The following is a 19,710-nucleotide window of genomic DNA, read 5'->3' on the forward strand; positions in this document are numbered from 1 at the left end:
TCCAGAGGAGAGCCTCAAAGCTGATGAGAGGGCTCAAACACGTCTCCTACAAAGTCAGGCTGAAGGAGCCAAGCTTTTTGAGCCTGGAGAATAGAAGAATCCAGTGAGACCTCTTTGCATCCTTCCAGTACTTGAAGGGAGCTTATAAGCAAGATTTTTTGGTTTAATAGTGATAGTCCAAGGGGGAATGGTTTTAAACAGACAAAGGGAAAAATTAGATGAGATGCTGGGAGGAAATTCTTTATTCAGAGGATGGTGAGGCCCTGGCAGAAGCTGCCCAGAGAAGCTGTAGTACCCCATCCCTGGGGAGGTGTTCAAGGACAGGTTGAATGGAGCCCTGGGAAACCTGACCTGGTGGGTGGCTAACCTTGGGCCAAGGAAACAAACAGTCCCTATCAGGTCAAGAACAATGTAACTTGTTAACACTTAGCATGGCAGGCTTCTGGCCTAAAAGGTTTTAGGATTTGTAGTGGCCAGTTTATCACTGCTGGCATGAGCTATTTTGGCGTGGCTCTAGCAGCACATTAGGAATTGTTTGCTGTGAGAATCTGCAAGATTTTGTAGCATACCTGTTTTTTATTTGTTTTTCTTTTTTTGTAGGCAGGGAAATGAGACATTGATCACATTGAACCTTTTGCAAATGAATGGATTTTATTCAGGGTGATGTTGCTTCCTTTGAAAGATTGTTTTGTGTGCAATGCTAACAATCTGTCAGCTGTAACACGGAAAGAACAGCAGTATTGGAGTTACTGCTGTTAAGGGAGATTCTGCTAGGTGTGGATATTTTTGAGAGGAGCGGAGGGTGGTGGGGGTTGAGGCAGTACTGTCCCAAATTTTGTAGAGTAAAGCTTTAAGTACTTTTCAGAGGTGCTGATAGGCCAGAGATTTGTGAACTACCATGACCCTGGCCTTCCTTTCTTTTGTGGTAGAAGGCTGATAAAAATAGGAAACACTTCTTCGTTGCTGCTTTTGCATTTCTTGGGATGATTGTGTGGCAGTTAAGCCATTCATGGGAAGGAGAGAAAGGTGTTGCAAGAAATACTGATGTTTATTCTTACTTACAGAAGTGGCTTGGCATGCTGATTGTCAACTGTTGCTCCCTGTGAGTTCCCCAGCCTGTACACATATCTGGGATTACCCTGATCCAAGGGCAAAATCCTGTGCTTGGCATTGTTGAACTTTATGAGGTTCTCATGAGCCCAGTTTTGGCATGGTAAACATCTCAGTGGAAAGGACAGTGGCCATCTCTCCTAGGTGGGAGGAAGGAGTTGTTCAGAATTTCATTTAACTAATAGCAAGTATTCTCCAAATTAAAGTACTTAAACTTAGAAAGGGAAGAAATTTCACCTTTTTGTTTTATTTGTTTTCACTGCACCTATCTTGTCTTACTCTCATTAGATTTTACATCTTCAGTGCCAAAAACCAAGGCAGAAGGTTGAGAAAAAAGGCTCTGTGGCAGCAGTGATGGCAGTGTTAGTTTTTCTTGATGTTTTTTTTTTGTTTTTGTATACTTAACTCTGGTTTTTGGTAGTGGTGAGATTCTGTTTTATAAATCATATTTGGAATTGTCTGCAACAAGATTTTGGCTGTTGTCTCTTCAGTTACTATTGAAACTTTATATTCATGGAAATGATAAATGTTATTTTAGAGTCTTCCTTCTGTGAATGGAATTTGCTATGGTACATAGTGCATTTGCACATTTCCAGAATTTGATCCTGTCGTTTGGAGAACTGGTGCCAATGTTCTGATTGCACTGCACCAATAGCATATGTTGAAATTGGAGTACATTGTATGCATATTTTGTCTCGGTTCTTTTTGCAGGTGATTAGAGTTAGCTCTTCAGCAAATGCTAGATTGTAGTATTGATTTTTTTTTTTTTTTCTTTTTTTAAGGAAGACTTCTGAAATGACTGAAGATGTGATTATAACAAATGCAACAAACAATTTTGTTGTAGCAGTGGTGTGCAGCAAAGTAAACTGAGTTCTGATTCTTTGAGTTTTGGTTCCTGTATGCTGTGAGATGCATACATATTCAACTTCTAGAGAAATTTGGCTTTTTTTTTTTTTTTGGCAACTGTTTGTCTCTAGTTGCAGTTCTGATTTACAGTCTTACAGATGGATTTTTGTTTTATTTCTGTTTTTGCATGAGGTACTTGGATGTGGGGAGATATTTGCCTTTTAAATCATGTTTGAAATTGAACACTCCTGAGCTGTCCCATTTTGAAGTCAATGAGATTTACCCTAAAGAGCATTCTTAACTTTATACTTTCAGAGTTTGCGTATGCTTTGCTGTATAGAATTGTATCTGATCTATCTTTATGAAGTATTGGTCATTCACTCTTCACGTGAGAGCAAAAGGTATTCAGGATTTTAGCTGTTTTCAGGTTTAAGCTTATAAAGTGAGGTAAGCTAATGTGGTACACTTAGGAGATGAAATGTTCACAGCTGCTGCTTAAGCATGTTTAAGCATTGTGCTGTTAAGCATGTTTTCTAGCAAATATCAAACTGTATTGCCCAGTCCCAAGCATATTTTTTGTTTAATCTGTGTTGCAGGGTATGAGTTAGTGTCCTATGACAGAGCCAAAATGTCAGATGACATCAAGAAGCGGTTTGAATTCCCTAACGCAGTTATTCAATCACAGGTAATTTTATTTTGAATGTTAAACAAATGGAATAATCTGTAAAGAGTTTTCTTCGGTGTTCTGCTACCTGGCTCCAAAGAGGTTTTAAGAAAGACCTTTAGCTTCAAACCAGAAAACATAAGTAGTTGTTATACTTCAGATGCAAACAAAAGCTAATTGCTGAGTCTGTGTAGCCTGAACACAGTACATAATCACTCATCGCTGTAAAGTCTCTGCATGAAAATTAGAAAGCTTCCAGTCCTGGAAAGTTTAAGTAGGGCCAAATGCTTTCTAGTGGCCCTGTCAGTTGGAGAGAAGCAAAGAGTTGCCAGACGTCATGTGTGAGTTGGAAGTTCTTGACAATACTTCATGCAGCTGTCTTTAGGATTGATGTATTTTTTTCCTCCTGTGTGATGACAGCTGAACTACTGCTGTCTTGTCTGACCTTAGAAACTCTGTAGAGATTCAGTATGGTCAGCAGACAAAATGCCTTTATCTTCATATCATATGAATAAACATCTGCCTTTAACTTTCTCATTTAAATAAAGTGTTTTTCATAGTATCTTTAACAAGCAGCAAGGAAGAAAGTAATAACCTCTGTTTCCAGAGGTTCTGGCTTCCACTTCTATTCTGCGACCCCTCAAAAGACACTGACATCAGCTGTCCAGGTATTATTCTAGCTGTCATCAAACATCTGCTCTGCAGATCATGTTGCCTGTACAAACAAGGATCAGCAAAGTGAGGGACTTGAGCAGGGTTTTTTAGAAGAAAAGGTTTTACTGATGAATCTTGGAATGTGGTGGGCTAAACTGTATTTTGACTTTACTTTATGTAGCTCACAGAAGCCTCTTTTTATTGATAAGCCTTTTTGTCCAATAAAATGGAACTTAAATTTTTAAGGACACAGTTGTTTATTTCTGAAGTTTCTGATCATAGAATGGTTTGAGTTGGAAGGGACCTCTTAAGATCGTCTAGTTCCCACCCCCTACCTGCTATAGGCAGGGACGCCTCCCACTAGACCAGGTTGTCAGAGTCCCATCCAGCATGGTCTTGAATGCTTCCAGGGAGGGGGTGTCCACACCCTCACTGGGTAGCCTGCTCCAGTGACTCACTACTCTCACAGTAAATAATTTCTTCCTATTATCTAAACCCCAGCTCTCAGCCTGTCCTAGTAGGGAGGTCCTCCAGTCCTCTGATCATCTTCATGGCTCTCCTCTGGACTCACTCCAAAAAATTCATGTCCTGTTTGTGTTGGGGCCTCCAGAATTGGATGCAATAATCCAGGTATGGTCTCAGGAGACCAGAATAGTGGGGCAGAATCACCTCCCTTAACCTGCTAGCTGTGCTCTTGAAGCAGCCCAGAATACAGTTGGCTTTATGGCATGCAAGCACACACTGTTGGCTCATGTCCAATCTTTCATCAACTGACACTTCCACATCCTTCTTTTCAGGACTGTTTTTAAGCCATTCTCCACTCAGCCTGTATTTCGCTTGGGATTGCCCTGACTCAGGTGCAGCACCTTGCACTTGGTCCTGTAGCATTTCATGAGGTTGGAATGGGCCCACCTTTCAAGCCTTTCTAGGTCCCTTTGTAAGGCGTCCTTCCCTACCAAGCTGCACTACTCAGCTTGGTTTCATCTTCAAACTTGCTGAGGGTGCAACTCAGTCCTACTGCACACACTGCCTACAGAGATGTTAAATAGCACTGGTCCCAGCACTGATCACTGATGAAAGCCACTTGTCACCAGTCTCCACTTGGACACTGAGCTGCTGACCACGACTCTTTGAGTGTGACCGTCCAGGCAATTCTTTATCCAGAGAGTGGTCCACCCATCAAACCTATTCTTTTCTGATTTGGTGGCCAGGACGTCGTGCAGGTCAGTGTTAAATGCTTTGCGTATGTCCAGATATGTGCAATGAGGTCTCCCCTGAGCCTCCTCTTCTCCAGACTGAACAATCCCAGCTCCCTCAGCCGCTCCTCATAAGACTTGTGCTCCACATCCCTCACCAGTTTCGTTGCCCTTCTCTGGACACGCTCCAGGGCCTCAATGTCTTTTTTGTATGAGGGGCCCAAAACTGAACACAATACTTGAAGTGCGGCCTCACCAGAGCTGAGTAGAGGTGGATGATCACCTCCCTGCTCCTGCTGGCCACACTATTTCTAATGCAGGCCGGGATGCTGTTGGCCCTCTTGGCCACCTGGGCACACTGCCGGCTCATGTTCAGCTGAGCATCAGCCAACACCCCCAGGTCCCTTTCCTCTTCACAGTCATCCAGCCACTCAGCCCCAAGCACTGCTTTCATTCGCCAGTTCACTCAGAACCCATGGATGGATCTGGTCAGGTCCTATGGACTTGTGCAAATTCAGGTTCTTTAGATGGTCTCAAACCTGATCTTTTCTTACAGCGGAAAAAGAAAAATAATAGAAGGCTCACTTGTTCTCCAAAAAGCTGTTGTAAGGCTGTGGTCTGAGTGGGCAGACTATGTTACTGCTCTTTCATTGAAATAGCTGCACAGAAGCAAAGACCTGACTTAGTTCAATTTTCTCATTCTCGTTCTATTTCCATAATAAGCTTTTTTGTTCTGTTTTTTTTTTTTTTTGGTGTGTGTGTGTGTGTGTGTGTGTGTGTGTGAAGAATGGCAGAGTACACATTGAAACCTTTGAGAAGTGCAATCTTGTAGTCTAGGAAGGTGTGTAGATTTATAGTGGCACTGTTCTTAGAAATGTTACCTGCTATCTCAGAGTTCATCATATCAGACTAATGGCCAGCCTTTGAAGGAATTGCAGATAAATCCTAAAAAGAGAAGAAACCCGGAAGCGTTTAAAGTATTTTCCTGTATTTTTATACACATAACAGAAATGTTAATCGTGTGGTTTGTGGTTTTTTTTTGGTTTTTTTTTTTCTTTGTTTCCTCGTTTATTTTTGTCCAAAAGTAAATATCTGTTCTTACCATTGGAGAGCAGATGGAGCTGTTGTTCTGGTTATGTTGATAATCTGAAAAATTGTTTTTTTATGGAGAGCCTGGAAAATCAGTCGTCTTGGTTGCGTTTTTTTTGCCACCAAATAGCTTTATGAGAAATACAGTTAAATCCAAATGTTTGATTTAAAGTAAATCAAACATTTCTGAGTGTAATTGTGCTGTCAGGTATGCTAAGGGTTTAGGTTGTGAGACCATGTTTATCATCAGTGTTTTCCTAAAGCAGCGCTTCAGAACTTTGCGTGTTTCTGATCTGTGTTCAAATCTACTTGCTTTCACTAAGCGAGTTCAAGACTTGCTTTCACTGACTTGAGTAGTAAAGAATATAATAATGGCCAGTGCTGTAAAGTGTGCTGTGAGGTCTGTACAGTGATGGAGCCATAGGTCTATTACAGCTGATAAAATGTCTGCAGTTCCTGAGTACATGAATAATCCTAATTTTACAGAAAGCTCTGTAAAAAGATGCACTTATTTCTGTTTTTTTCTGTAGTGAAGAAGAAAAAAATAACATTTGATCTGCATGTGTTTTTTATTTTTTATTTAGGCAGTGGGCCATCTGATTGCTGCAGTACTGAAAGAAAATGCTTCTTCAGAGAAGATCAAGCAGGCCTCTCACCAGGTCTGTGCCATTCTTTGACTTCTGCCTTCTTTCCCATCCATGAATGCCTGCATTTTTCTGTGGATTCTTCCTTCCTGTGTGTTACTTTAATAAATTCTAGAAGTTAAGCATGCTGACACCATGTGTTTGGGTGTACAGGTATAACTCAGCCTTCAGGGTGAGAAGGCAGAAACCTTAACTCTGCATAATAGCAATATCTTCCTCTGCTCAACCAAAGAGAGTTTTGAATTTATTTACATTACCAGAAGTGACATGTGGTGAGATGCTGCCATTTTGTTAACAATAAATAAATGACAGCAATATGGGCATTTAGAAAGTATATACTTTCAGATAGCTGTATTGATGTTTTCTTATATATTAACAATGGAAGAGCTCACATTTATGTTAGAGAGCATGGTGTAAAAGCATACTTTTAATTAAGTCAAGCTCATGTAAGTATGAATCTATCTTATTAACCAAGAGCTATATGCAGTGCTGGTGTTTGCAAGTGTCAGAGCCGTGTTAGGGAGGTCCTAGGATTTCCTCTGTTTTTCCTCTCCAGTGCTAATTTGTACTGAAATGAGCAGGAAAAAAAGTGTGGATTTTTTCTTTGTCTGAAGTCCCATACCCCAAACTAAGAAACCCAAAATCAAACCTCAAAAAACCTCGCTTTTGATGTAAGGAAATGTTTGAGGTGTGTAGTTTCTCTACACTGAGCATGATCATATTTCTAAATGGGATTCTATCTTGAGCTAAAACCTGATTTCTCACCTCTGCTACCCTGTGGAAGTACTGAACTTAAACATAGCAAGACTTTCTACAACAGAAGGAAGCAGAATGTAGCTCCTGTTAACATTATGTGTGCCCTTTTTTTTTCTTTCCTCTTTTCATAGGAGAATTTTGCAGTATACAGTTGTTTTAAATGTTTTTAAATGTTTTCCTTTCTGCATTTGGAAACCACAAAGTCAGCAAACCAACTTAGAAATGCAAATGTGGTATCAAAATAAACAGTGGGTTTGATGGATAGATCTTTGTCTTTAACAACAAGTGGAGAGAGTTGAAGGCTTCATTTGAAGAATGAAGATGACTTCCTCCTCTGTAGCTAGAGGAGGCATATAAACAGCTGTCTGCACTACACTGTACTATAGACACAGTTTGACGTAGCAGTTCCTGATGTCTGTAATTATATATTAATATTTCTAAGGAAAGTAGAATTGATGTGAGCCTAATCTCACAGGCACAGCTGAAAATCCCATTGTGTCTTATTCTTCTGTACATACTGAAGGCAGTGTGTCTGGGGACGAGAAACATGAGAGCTATACTGAAGTAGTCCTTTACTAGATGAAGAATCTATATTCCAGCTTCCTCTTTGTACTCTCTAAGGCTTGAGGAGAAGCTGTTAAGCAGGTTTTTACTTACAAGTGTGTTTGAAATGAAAGAAGATGTCAGCCTTCTTATTGCTTGTCTCATACTTTTAATTTTAGACTCCTGCTCTGAACTTACTCTGGGAGAAGTGCTGCAGTGAGAATGTTGCCTTGAGAACAGCTTGCTCTGAGGGTTTGGTGGCACTTGTTGCAGAGAACCATGCCGAGCTCAGCTATGTTCTTCATGGAGCTGTCAACCTGATTCCTTCAGCAAGGTGGTATTTGTTTGTCTCATTTTGTGTCTTTTGCCAACTACTTATGAATCAGTGTTTTTTTCCCTTGTAAGCCCTATGGAAAAGAAATGGCTCTGTGAATGACTGTACTCAAGTATTCATGGCAGTGAATTGACAGTTCCCTACCATCCTGCTGCAGGACAGTTTTCATCTTGGCAGTCACCATATTGGTTTGACTCTGAAAGAACTCACAGTCTCTCCCACACATGCAGGTGGATAGCCTCAAAAATCAAGGCACTTCCTGGTTCTGTTCCCTCTGTCATGGGGAGGAAAATGGCAGTAATTTCTTTAAGGGAAAGGGAATACCTTCCTAATCTGCCTGTCCAAATAACTGGTTGTTCACATAAACCCACCATCATTGTCTGGGTAGGTATTAGGAATTACGGGCTTGTGTTTCCACTTCTGCTAAAGGAGAAATAATACTTAACTATGCAGCTATTACCTCTTAGAAAATTATGCAAATATAACACTTACATGTTGTGATGTACTTTTAGTATAGGTAGTCAGCACAATATACCGAGAGAATGCAAATCGGGGGAAAATATGTACAATGTACAAAACTTAAAAATGAAAAGTCAAATGATGACTTGGTAAGTGTTATCACTCAAGTCACCCAGCCTTATAAAAAACTTTGGGGGACTTTTGTCTCTCTCCATAGTGTCATTTTTAGCCAAAGCTGAAATGAAGGCTGTTCCAAAAGTAACACCTCCTGTTTTATTGTGTTGGTCCAACATCAGAGGCAGATGTTGGTGATATGGGAGTAGGGATGGAACCCTCTCACCTGTATTCCATTACGTTTTATTGCCACGTGATAGATGGAAGTGAGGAGCAGTCTGACAGAATGGTGTCTAACATGGAAGTGTGTCTGAAGCAAAGATGTGGAATCCCTGCATGCAGAAAAATTGGCACCCATTGACGTTCATGAGTACTTGCTGAACGTTTCTGGAGGCCAAACAGTGGATGTGAGTGCAGTGAGGAGTGGGTGGTGCCTTTCAGCAGTGGCAACAGTGACACTGGGTCACTTTCACTGGTGCAGATTTTTATGAGTGCAGCATGCAGTCTCTTGTTCATTTCTGGTGAAAATGTTGAAAAACGGAGTTTTGTAGCGGAGATCTTTCTCTTATCAAAAAGTATCTCTTTGTATCTGTTGTGGTTTCCATGGAAATAAATAGGAGGCATTACTTTCAGAGAGATCTGTGTAACTAGTGCTACACCTGTGATGTATTATGCTGGTGAGCTCAGTGCAGAGGTTGCAGAAACCATGCAATTGAAGATACGTTTCACAGCCCTTCTAAACTCGCAGAATCAATTTTAGGATGAAGTTTCTCATGATCAATCTGAGCCCAGGATGAATTTAGCTTTGATTAAACTGCAGTGAAATGATGAAGAAATCACTTGCTTAAGAAAAAAAAAAAGAAAAAGAAAAGGACTCAAGCCTTGTGGCTGACTTGCTTAAAGTTGAATTATGTGTAGGATCTTGCTGTGATGATGAGACTCTGTGTTGAGTTTACAATAGTTGGTTATGAATCCCTATGGAATGTTTTGTGAATATGTTCTTACAATGTAAATAATTTCTGCAAACCACTGCACTCAAAAGGATCTGCAATTTGGGAGCAAGGGAGGGATTGGTATTGTTAACAAAGAAGCAAAACCACCTGTGCTTTAGACACTGGGAATCTGAGCACTTTGACATAAATGATATGGAGAGCTTCATTAGCTGCGGCTTACAGATTAAAAAATGTTTAATTCCTGTTCTGCTAGGGATTGTTAAGAGTATCACCAGTATGTAGGGAAGTTTAAATTTTCATAGTATTTCTGCTTTAGGATAAAAACTGCTAGAAGACAGTATTTTAAACTGAATTGATCTTAAAGACAAAAATAAAGTACTGAAAGGACATGACTCTGCCCCAGTTCCACTCATTCTTAGATTTTTCCACATGTTAAATCACCACAAATGGTTAGTTGCTATGGTAAGTGCTGGCAAATTACCTAGGAACCACTATACATATATTTTTGACATTTTTTCCTCAAGCTGCCACAGTTCAAACCACATCCTCTGCAGACTGCAAAGCAGGATTTAGCCTAACCACAGAAGTCCCTGGGTTTAAAATGTCTGTAGCCTCAGGAGCTGATTAAAATGATTGTTTCTCATTGGTTCTTTTTGGTGCTGATGCCTTTTTTTTTTTTTTTTTTTTTTTCCCCCTCTCAATTGTTTTAGAGTCTTAGCCTGCTGTTTCTTGTTATTTCCAGCCAAATTTTCATCCAGGTTTGCTCTGGGGCTTTGCACAGCAGTGTGCACAGTATCTTTAAAAGAAAATAAATGTGAGATTCGCAACCAGAAAGGCACATGGAATTGCTGAGCACATTTCAGTGTTGGATGAAGTTAAGTAAATGTTTTATTGGCAGAGACTACTGATGTTTTGCTCTTTCTTCCCTTCCTTTTGTTATGATGAATTTAGCAGGGGCTTAGCACACCTAGTGGTTTTTATTTTGTCAGGTGTATCAAATTCTACATGCTAGGAAAGACATTGTTTGAGATGCATCCATTGCTCATCTGCATTGACTTTTTACATGGTTCTCAGTATCTGCTTATTATTATAGCAGGAAACTATTCGTGTCTCTGGTGCGTTATTGTACTTGTGTGGTAGACTCAGAATTCAGGTTTCCTCTGATGCCTCTAAAGTGTAGACCTCATGGAGAGTTACATTTGTGTCTGAGTCTGTTTATACATACTTTCTGGTGTATATGCATAAATATGCACTCATATATATACAGATATACACGTGCACACATTTTACTTTGTTTTTGATGTTCACCTTCAACTTCCTTTGCTTTTATTCCGTAAAATAGCAGTTTTCTGCCAGTATGAATCATCACAGCCCTTTCTATTATAGAATAGATAAATCCCGTGGACAGTATTCAATAATGAATGATCATAAATAACCAGAATATTATATTAAAAACCTATTCAGCAATAAATTATTGTGATCTTTAAGAAACTGTCAGAGGGTTTTTTGTGTATTTACATTTTCACAACGTCCTTATTACCTGAGCAGGAGCACTGCAGTGAATTCTTGCAGTATGGCATAGCAGCATGCTACTTGAGTTCAGGATCTGAGTGCAAAGCCTCAAGCAGGTGTTCTTCCCCCACCTCCTATCAGGGAAATTCAGACCAGCAGTACTGAAATGTCCAATCAGTCTAGCCCATTCTCTTACTGTTTTATTGTTTGCTTCTTCTGCGCTGCATAGTTGCTCTGTTGATGTTGGGGGTATGTCAACAGATTGATCTTTAAATGGCTCAAGCCTTATAGTGCCTCCAAGATCATTTTTCTCTTTCTCCCCATGCCTGTCCAAAAGACTCCCCTCCTCTGTGTGTTAGGCTGGCTGCTCTGGGATCTGTAGGCCTGCTGCGCTCCTTTGTTTTGGTTGCTTGGCAACAGAATTCTGCTGAACCTCCTATTCTTGTCTACGGTTGGATTTCTGTGTTTGAAGAGCCAGGTGTCATGATAGCCACTAATTTTAATGATTACAGACACATTTTTCAACTGATCCATTTTTGGAAGAAAACAAGCAAGCACAGTGTGTTGGTTTTTCAGCATTGCTGCAAAGTGTATAAAAGACACAGAAGAAAGCATATGCTTCTTTGCCTCTATCTGGAATATGAACCAAAACATTTTCTGGTGGAGGCATCTACTGTTGGAATCTCTGTGGGATATTCCCTGGTGTACCTTGCCAGCTTATGGAAGAGTTGCTCTGCAGGTGGTGTTAAATTTTATAAAGATCTGGCAGTTAGAAGTGATATTTATTTGTAATAGTTGTCCATTGTCTTTGTTCTGAGTTTTAGGTTTTGATTCCAAAAGCATTCATAAATATCAAGCCTTGCTGTTTTTGTTTGTTTGTTTTGGGGGGGAGGAGGAACTACATCACCCCCTTTTTGATTTTACGTGGGCCTAGCCTGTTCGTGCAAGCTCTTATCTTTTAATAGTGCTAAAGTAAAGTCTCATTGAGCTTTGACAGAAATTACTCTTGTTCAGACTTCTTGCATCACTTAGAAAGTCTAAATTTAGTTTGATTAAACTCAACATTTAGGAAAGTGTTTATGGAGCATACTGCACTCTATGCATAACGGTTAGTATTAAGTATCTCAGTTTGCTCATCTGTTGAATGAGAATGGTGATTTCTGTTTGTACTGTTAGAGGCGTATGTGAACTTCATGAAATGCGTAACTTCATGTTTCCAGCTGGTCCATTCACTGTTGGAGAAGTGGAGTTACAGATGAAAGAGATTTTTCTGACTTTCCACTGCTAGGAAATAAAGACAGTAACAATAATAATAAAGAACAGTAAAACAACACTAGCCTCTTTTTTCCACCCTTATTTTCCACTGTGTGATAGAAGGAACTTCTTGTATTTGTTAGGTGACGATCTTTTATAAAACATATTGTTAATTCTTCCTGTTTGTTTTTCTTCAGCTACTGTTTTAGTAATGGAAGCAGTGAAATATATGATAGCATTTTCTGGATGAACCATCAAATAATAAATAATGACTTTTCCTCTGTGTCTACATTTTCACTGTGTAAAACGTGATTCTTCAGAATATATTTTGGATTCTGTGAATAACTGGGTTGGGTGTGGTGTGATCTGGTTTGAAAGATGTGGAACGCTGTGAAAAAGAAAACAGAATTTTGAATATCATGCTTTTAAACTCAATCAAGCAGTATCAACCTTCAGATTTGTTACTGTCTTTGCTGGTCTTTTTTTATATTCATTATCATCATCCCTTGAAAATGGGATAAGTCCTAACAGTAAAAAATACTTCTTGTTTCTTGTCTTTTCACTGAAAGCAAACTTAAAAGTGTAAGAGGAGGGAAATAAAATAGTTGTATGCAACAATCTCTTGAGATTTAAAGTCAGGATAAACTAGATATCTCAAGCATTTTTTTCTGAGAACGTATGTTTTAGTGTATTTAGATGCTTTCTCATGGAGATGAGTAAGCCTGAAATTTGTGTACTACACTGAATGTTTACCTTCCATTTGCATGCAGAGAATCACTAATTTCAGGCTTTAACATTTTAGAATACCACTGACCATTAAACTGGGGACAAAATTGTGCTATTAAGATCAGGTGGAAAGAAACCATCACAAGCGTTAATTCACACACTAATAATTATCTGCTATATTGTTCATTTCCTGAAAAACAGAAAGACTGAAAACAAAGACATGGATATACAGCCTGCCTAAAACTGTGTAGACAGGTGTAAAGAGGTCCATAAGGAGAATTCAGTGCTTCTTTAGTGTCAGTTTTGTTATTAGGTTCCTTCTTTTTTTTGTAAGAATCAAATAACTTGATCCACACTTGACGGTGTTCTACTTCTTTTTGTCAACAGGAATGTGCATGGCTTAGTAAAAACTATTTGGAAACTACTGCAAATTCAAGCTACACAGCTGGGAAGAGATGGAGATGAGGCTGTTCAGAATTTGTATGGAATCAGGTTAGTTTCAATTTGTTTGAAATAGACTCCTTAAAAACATTTTGTAATAAGGGTTAATACTGGCATTCAGTCCATTTATTTGTTTGTTTGGGTTATGCTAGCCAATTCTGGCCAAATCTGATAGGGTAGTGTCTGTGCAAGGGAGTTAACTGCTGCATGTTTCTTGAGTGATTCAAGGGACAGCTAGCTGGGTACAGCTGAACCTGGGTTCATTTTTAAGCTCAGCCTTTGTTATCTGTATGTGTGCTTATCAGCTGGGGGAAGACGTTATTCCAAGCTCGCAGCTGTGCAGATGCATAACAACATAAAGCAGTTGTTTCTGAAGAAAGAGTTCTCAGCAGTTACAGTTCTCACAAAACAAAATCTTTATTAGAATACTGTTATTAATACAATAATTTGTCACAACTGTCTCTGTACATTTTTTAATGTGTTCTAACAGTCCTTATGGTACGGGGAGAGAGGTATGTCCTGAAATATTAAGTAGCAACAAATGAGATGGGAAAGGACTTTTGTGAAATGAATAATATTATGAGGATGTCTGAATGTGGTAGTATTATTGTCAGAGGTGATACTTTGCTACTTCCTTTAACCAAGCTTTGGAAATTCATTCAAGATCTTATTTGAGAATCTCACTAGGATAGATGCAGAGTATGAGCTGCTTTCTTTTTGCAAAATGTGAGGGAGTTAACGCTTTAGTAATAGTTCCAGCAGAACTGATCTTCATCAACTTCAGACAACTCCTCAATAACTTAGAACAGCATATTTGCCATTTCCCTGAACCAGTAACGCACCCTTGTGGCAAAGAAGGCCTGCAGCAGCCAGGGATGCAGTAGGAATAGTGATGCCAGCAGGCTGGCAGAAGCAATCCTTCCCTCTGCTCAGCCATGGTGAGACAGATTTTGGTGCTGTGTCCACTGCCAACTTACCAGTGCAAAAAAAAAATGGAACTTAATGGTGAGAGTCCAGAAAAGACCACACAGATGACAGAAGGACTGGAGCACTTTTCATATGAGGAGAAGCTGAGAGAACTGGGACCCTTCAGTCTTGAGAAGGCTCATTGGTATCTTATCTGTGTGTATATGTTCCTGATAGAATGTATGAAGAAGACATTCCTAGACAGTAATGACTGCAGACTGGAAAATGGGCTCAAATTGTAACACAGGAGATTCCATATTATTCAAGAGAATTCTTATTTTTTTGGTACTGTGCAGGTGATCAAACACTGGAGCAGGTTGCCTAGAAGTGTGTAGGGTTTCTGTCCTTAGAGATGCTCAAAACCCGACTGAGCAATTCTGGACAACCTTCTCTAGCTGCCTCTGCTGGAGCAAATGATTTGGAGTAGATGGTCTCAAGAAGTTCCTTACAACTTAAAAGTAGTTTTTGACTCTGCTTTTTCTTAAAAGTTTTAATGAGTTTGATAGTACAGAGATAAAATGAATGCTAGAAGCTCAAAAGGGGCAAAGGAAGGCTTCGTAACAAAGAACTAATACTGGGGCTTGTGCAAATATAGTAGCATGATGTTTGCTAATGGTGCTTTTATTTTAAGCAGACTGAAGACCACTTCCCTCTCATCTGTTTTTATTTTTTTTTTCTTCTATAAAGATGAAGCTCTTAAATGTTCTTACTGTTAAAGTGGTTGCCATGTTAAAGTAGATGATTTCAAATGCATCTAGAGCGACTAATATGAAGCTGCTTGCCCTGCAGTAGCAGTCTTCTTGAGAGGAGATCTTGGTAAACTCCTCCCGCTCTAGAGGAATTACGAATCATTTTGATTTTAGCAATTACTCTTCTGTCTTTTTATGCAGAGAAGAGATATTGTCATGGCATGTTGTATTCTAATGCTTTAAGAACATAAAATACACTGTTTGGTAGAGGAAAATCATGTATTTTCCTCAGTATTTAATTTTGCTTATGTAGAATGGAGGAGACTTTGGAGAACTGGGTGCACTTACATAGGTCACTCTGAAGGTGATGCCTCCTATTTATTTCCGTGGAAATGACAATAGATAAACAAGGAGTAAAATAATACTATTTAATAGACCACATTCTCAGCTACAAAACGCTACTTTTTTCAACAGTCACCAGTATTAACTATGTATTTTTACCAGCTGTGAACAAGAGCCAGAGTGCCGTACTCTGTGTGACTCTCTGGAATGTGATTTGTCTTTTACTATTGCTGCTGAAATCCACCACCCACTATCTCACTGTGCCAACATCAACTCTTTAATCTCCATAAACGTTCTGCAAGTATTGATGGATGTCAGTGGATGCCATTTTTTCTGCATGGAAGAATTCAATTCCATCAATTTCCTCCATAAGCACTTCTATGTCAGATAATGTTTTGTCAGAGTGCCTCTCTGCTGCCATCTGTTGTACAGCAACAAAATGTAATGAAATACTGGCAGGAAAGTTCAACCTCTGCTGCTATACCAACATCCACCTCTGGCGTTGTGGGTGAATGTAGTAAAAAAGAAGACATTAATTTTGGAGCAGCCCTTGTATTATACTGTCAACTGTGCAAGAGTATACAAAAATCATCAATGAATAATGAAAAAATACAAGAATGTTCACAAAAGTTCATGATACGCAGTCTCTCTTGGAACATTCATAAAATAATATTACAGGCTAATGGATAGATTTTTTTAAAGCCAATCTCAATTATAAATAATAGAACTACTTACAGTGCATCTTCTTGTCATGATATAATATCTAATTCTTGAAAAGAATTGGGAGAAAATAACGTGTTGTAGTTTGCAGGATTTTGTGTGGTTGCATGTTCTGATTTCATTTAGGAAAGCCTCTGTAGTTTGAGAGTTGTGACTCTACACTTCCTTTAAGCAAATCAACCTTGGAAAACTGAGAAGGGTTTGTTTGTCTCTGCTGCTGAAGAAAGCAGGAAATGTTCCTTTTAACCTAGTAAATTGATAGGAACTGCCTCATTTACCACTTAGCTTTGGGATTCCTAATTGTTTCCTTAAGCTGTGTAAGTATCGCTGTCTTTCTGACAAACTGGTACTTCAGGGGTCGCTAAATACCAAATCAAACATGCCATTCAGTATATGTGAAATAATTGATGCAACTAAAATTTAAATCTGGGATGGTCTGATTTTTTATGATGAAGTTGGCACCAGCTTTAGCGAGTCAGAAGTAGTTAGAAAGTAGTTGTGACTGTGAGTGAGAACTGTACATTCCCACTGGATTAGGTCTGTCTCTGCTAGCATTAAGTTGTTTGGTGGTTTTTTCGAGCAATCCCGAAGTTACTGCTGAAGAAAAACTTCTCAGTACACATCTTTTTCCAAATGCCCATAACATTATAAAATAGAACTTCTGGGGTTTACATATTTTGACGTTTCATTATTAATCACAGTTAACTATGGAGCTTAACAGGTTTATTTTAGCATTGAGCTTGTGCATGAGAGCACACCGAAGTTGTTATAAAAGCTGTTTTTTATTGGATGACAAGCCATCTTTATTTTGGGCTTGGTGTGTCATGTGTGCCTGCTTCATGGCATTTTGATTTTGGCATTGTAGGAGTACTTCAGTTACTGATGACATAGTTTTCTCATTAGGAATGGTAATTAAAATATGACAAAGGTATTGAAATAAGCAGATGCTGTAACTCTGTCTATACAGGGCTGTGCTCTTTCAAGGCTCTGGCATAAGTCAGTACTGTTTCTAACCTGCTGCCTGAAAAAATGATTCTTTTCATGGCGTGCTAGACTCCAGTGCTAGATAGCCAACAAATTGTCTCTTGAATGCTGCAGTCTTTGAAAGCTGCATTGCAGCAATAACCTTAGTCTTTAGAATTTCTGTACACAGACTATAGAAGATTCTTTAACTCCAGTAAAATGGAGGAGACATCCGAAGACCATGTATATAAGTAAACAAATCTTAGGTAAATGAATATGGGGATTACCACACCTCCGGCCCAAAAATGAGGACCAGAGCTGTAATGTGTGCCTACTTCTCAGTTAATGCATGTTTTCTGAACACACTGCAAGTAGTCTGTCACAGTGGTCAGTCTCACAGCAGTCCCTGTACTTTGAAGTTACTTATTTCCTGAACAGAATCACGGATCTAACGAAGAAAAAATTATTTGAGGAGCAGAGGGAAAATCCAGTATAATTAAACAAGCAAACAAACAAAAAACTTCTGTGCTTGAAGAATTGTTCCAGTAACTGATTTTCTTCTCAGTGAAAATACATTCTCTTTATATAGACAAAATTTGCCAATTTCAGTTCCCAGCATCTAATTATTGTTTGCTAGTTTCATCAATCTTACTGTATTGGCGCTCACTAGATGACATCTGAAGTACTGTGTTCAGTTTTGGGGCCCCCAGTCCAAAGAAGAAGCGATAAACCTGAATGAATTTATTGGAGGGCCTGTAGCATAGTGAGAGGGCTGGAGCCCAGAGCACCAACTGCAGCTTGGTTAAGCAGCAATCCTGTCTGCATGCTAGTCAAATAGGGCTCTTTCAGGCCTTCTGGGTGGTGTAAGTGGCAGTCAGTCATTGATTCTGCAGACTTGTGTGGGTGGTAGGAGGTCTGTCTGTGAAGAATAGCTGAGTGTGGTGCCTTGGTGATCTTTTCAAATCAGCAGTTGTCCCAAGGCTGGCAATAAAGAGGAGGATTGCAGGCTGCTGTGGGACCTTCTGAAAAGAAAATCTGGTGAGGGCAGTCAGTTGAGAACAGATTTAAAGTGTTCAGTTGAACAAATGGTTGATTTGGTTTCAGTCACTGAAGATTACTACCTGTGCTTAAAAGACAGAAGTATGTTGTAGTTCAATATGTTGTGCGCACTATGTGGAACCTACTGCTAAATGTGCTGCTACCAACTCAAATCAGGTGACACAACACTGTTGATTACACTGATCTAAAAAAAAAAGAGAAATAGAACTGAGCCAAGAATTTTCAGATTGACTTTTTGTTTAATTCTCTTCTCCCAGGGATCCTAGAAAATGCACTAATTTCATAATGTAAGTCTTGGGAAAGCAGGTAAAGAGGGTTGGTGATACCAGGGTATTAAACTGTCCATCTCTACAGCTGCTTTAATTTTGAAGCTAGTAAATTTACACACTTTCTTTCTGCATTATAGATCCAAATGTGATTTCTCTGCATTTCAGGAACAATCCTCATCCTTTAATCACTGTCCTTGAAAATAGACCTGATTGCTGGCCAGTTCTACTTCAGCAGATAACAGTATTTTTCCATCAGTGTTCGGAGAGGTAAGTAAAAGAAGAAACTGAAAAGTAGGTAACTCAATTGTCAGCAAAATTTTCTTCTTGAAGTGAACTGCAATTGTACAGGCTTTATGTAAGCAATATAAAGAGTTTCTTTGGAAAAAGATAATTGTGTCATTAAATTTTGTAATTTAAAGGTTAAAAATAGAACAATAAGTAACAATATAATCCATTAAGAATCTATTTTTAATTTTTTTCTTTAATTGCCTGCATTGGTAACATTTTTGTGGATGTGGAGAAATGTGTGCAAAGTTGATTAAAAAATTATTTTTATTATTTATTTTGTAAGCAGAGTTAAAAATAGAAATCAAATAAAATTAGTTAAAAAAAAAAGATCCACTTTCTATGCTAGAAACCACAAATACTGTAGTTCAGCTACTCATGGAAGAAGTTTACCAATCCCATTAAAAATTGTAATCTGCACCATGTTTTAGCAAGTAGAGTTTTAGAGGGATACAAGAATGATTTGTATTTGCCAAAATTATGACTGTTTAGTCAAAGATGACAATTAATATATCATGTGTGTAACTGATCTATGCTAAACATGGATGGTGTAAGATAAGCACAGGAAGCTATATCTCATAGGAAAGAGGATTTAAAAAAAGGAAAATCAATGGCATAGTCATACATTTAACAAGAAATAGATATGTAATCTGCCAACAGTTTCAACATTCTTTCATGCTTATCTCCAAGGAACTTCTCCAGTAAAACTTTGGTGTAAGATACCAAACAGAGGAGCTGCCTGGCAGGCAAATGTTTTAAATGTTTTTGCAACCGTATGCATTTCAGATAAAAAGAATCTCCTTTCTCTTGTGTCGAAGTTTTCTCTGGAAGACTCGTGTAAACAGATCAGAGTAATATTATAGTGAAACTGACTTCTGTATTTTGCTAATGTAAATAAGTTTATTGATCTTAAAATTCTAGTAGATGTAAGCTATATGATCAACAGAGAGACATTCATGTAAAAGTCCAATTTAAATAATCGGATTATTTTTTAAATATTATTTGCAGACTTGTCTTTCCACTCAGCTACTAAATCTGAGACTCACAAAGAGTCTCAACAGAGGTCTGACTGTGTTTTTTTGCTGGTGTGTTTCAAATTCAACACCTTAAACTTTCCTACCA

At 38.7% G+C, this 19,710-nt stretch overlaps 1 protein-coding gene across 3 annotated transcripts in view; it reads left to right on the forward strand.

Moving 5' to 3' along the window:
• Window positions 1-19,710, forward strand: part of FOCAD (focadhesin) — a 92,185-nt gene that overhangs the window by 1,378 nt on the left and 71,097 nt on the right. For all 3 annotated transcript variants that reach the window (XM_048931674.1, XM_048931675.1, XM_048931676.1), the window contains 5 exons: window positions 2,553-2,641; window positions 6,144-6,218; window positions 7,682-7,836; window positions 13,242-13,346; window positions 18,469-18,570. In XM_048931674.1, coding sequence (XP_048787631.1) covers window positions 2,585-2,641; window positions 6,144-6,218; window positions 7,682-7,836; window positions 13,242-13,346; window positions 18,469-18,570 — 494 coding nt within the window. In that variant the 5' untranslated portion in view covers window positions 2,553-2,584. The remainder of the gene's footprint in view (window positions 1-2,552; window positions 2,642-6,143; window positions 6,219-7,681; window positions 7,837-13,241; window positions 13,347-18,468; window positions 18,571-19,710) is intronic.

The sequence above is a fragment of the Lagopus muta genome, chromosome Z (assembly GCF_023343835.1).
Source record: "Lagopus muta isolate bLagMut1 chromosome Z, bLagMut1 primary, whole genome shotgun sequence".
NCBI lineage: Eukaryota > Metazoa > Chordata > Aves > Galliformes > Phasianidae > Lagopus > Lagopus muta.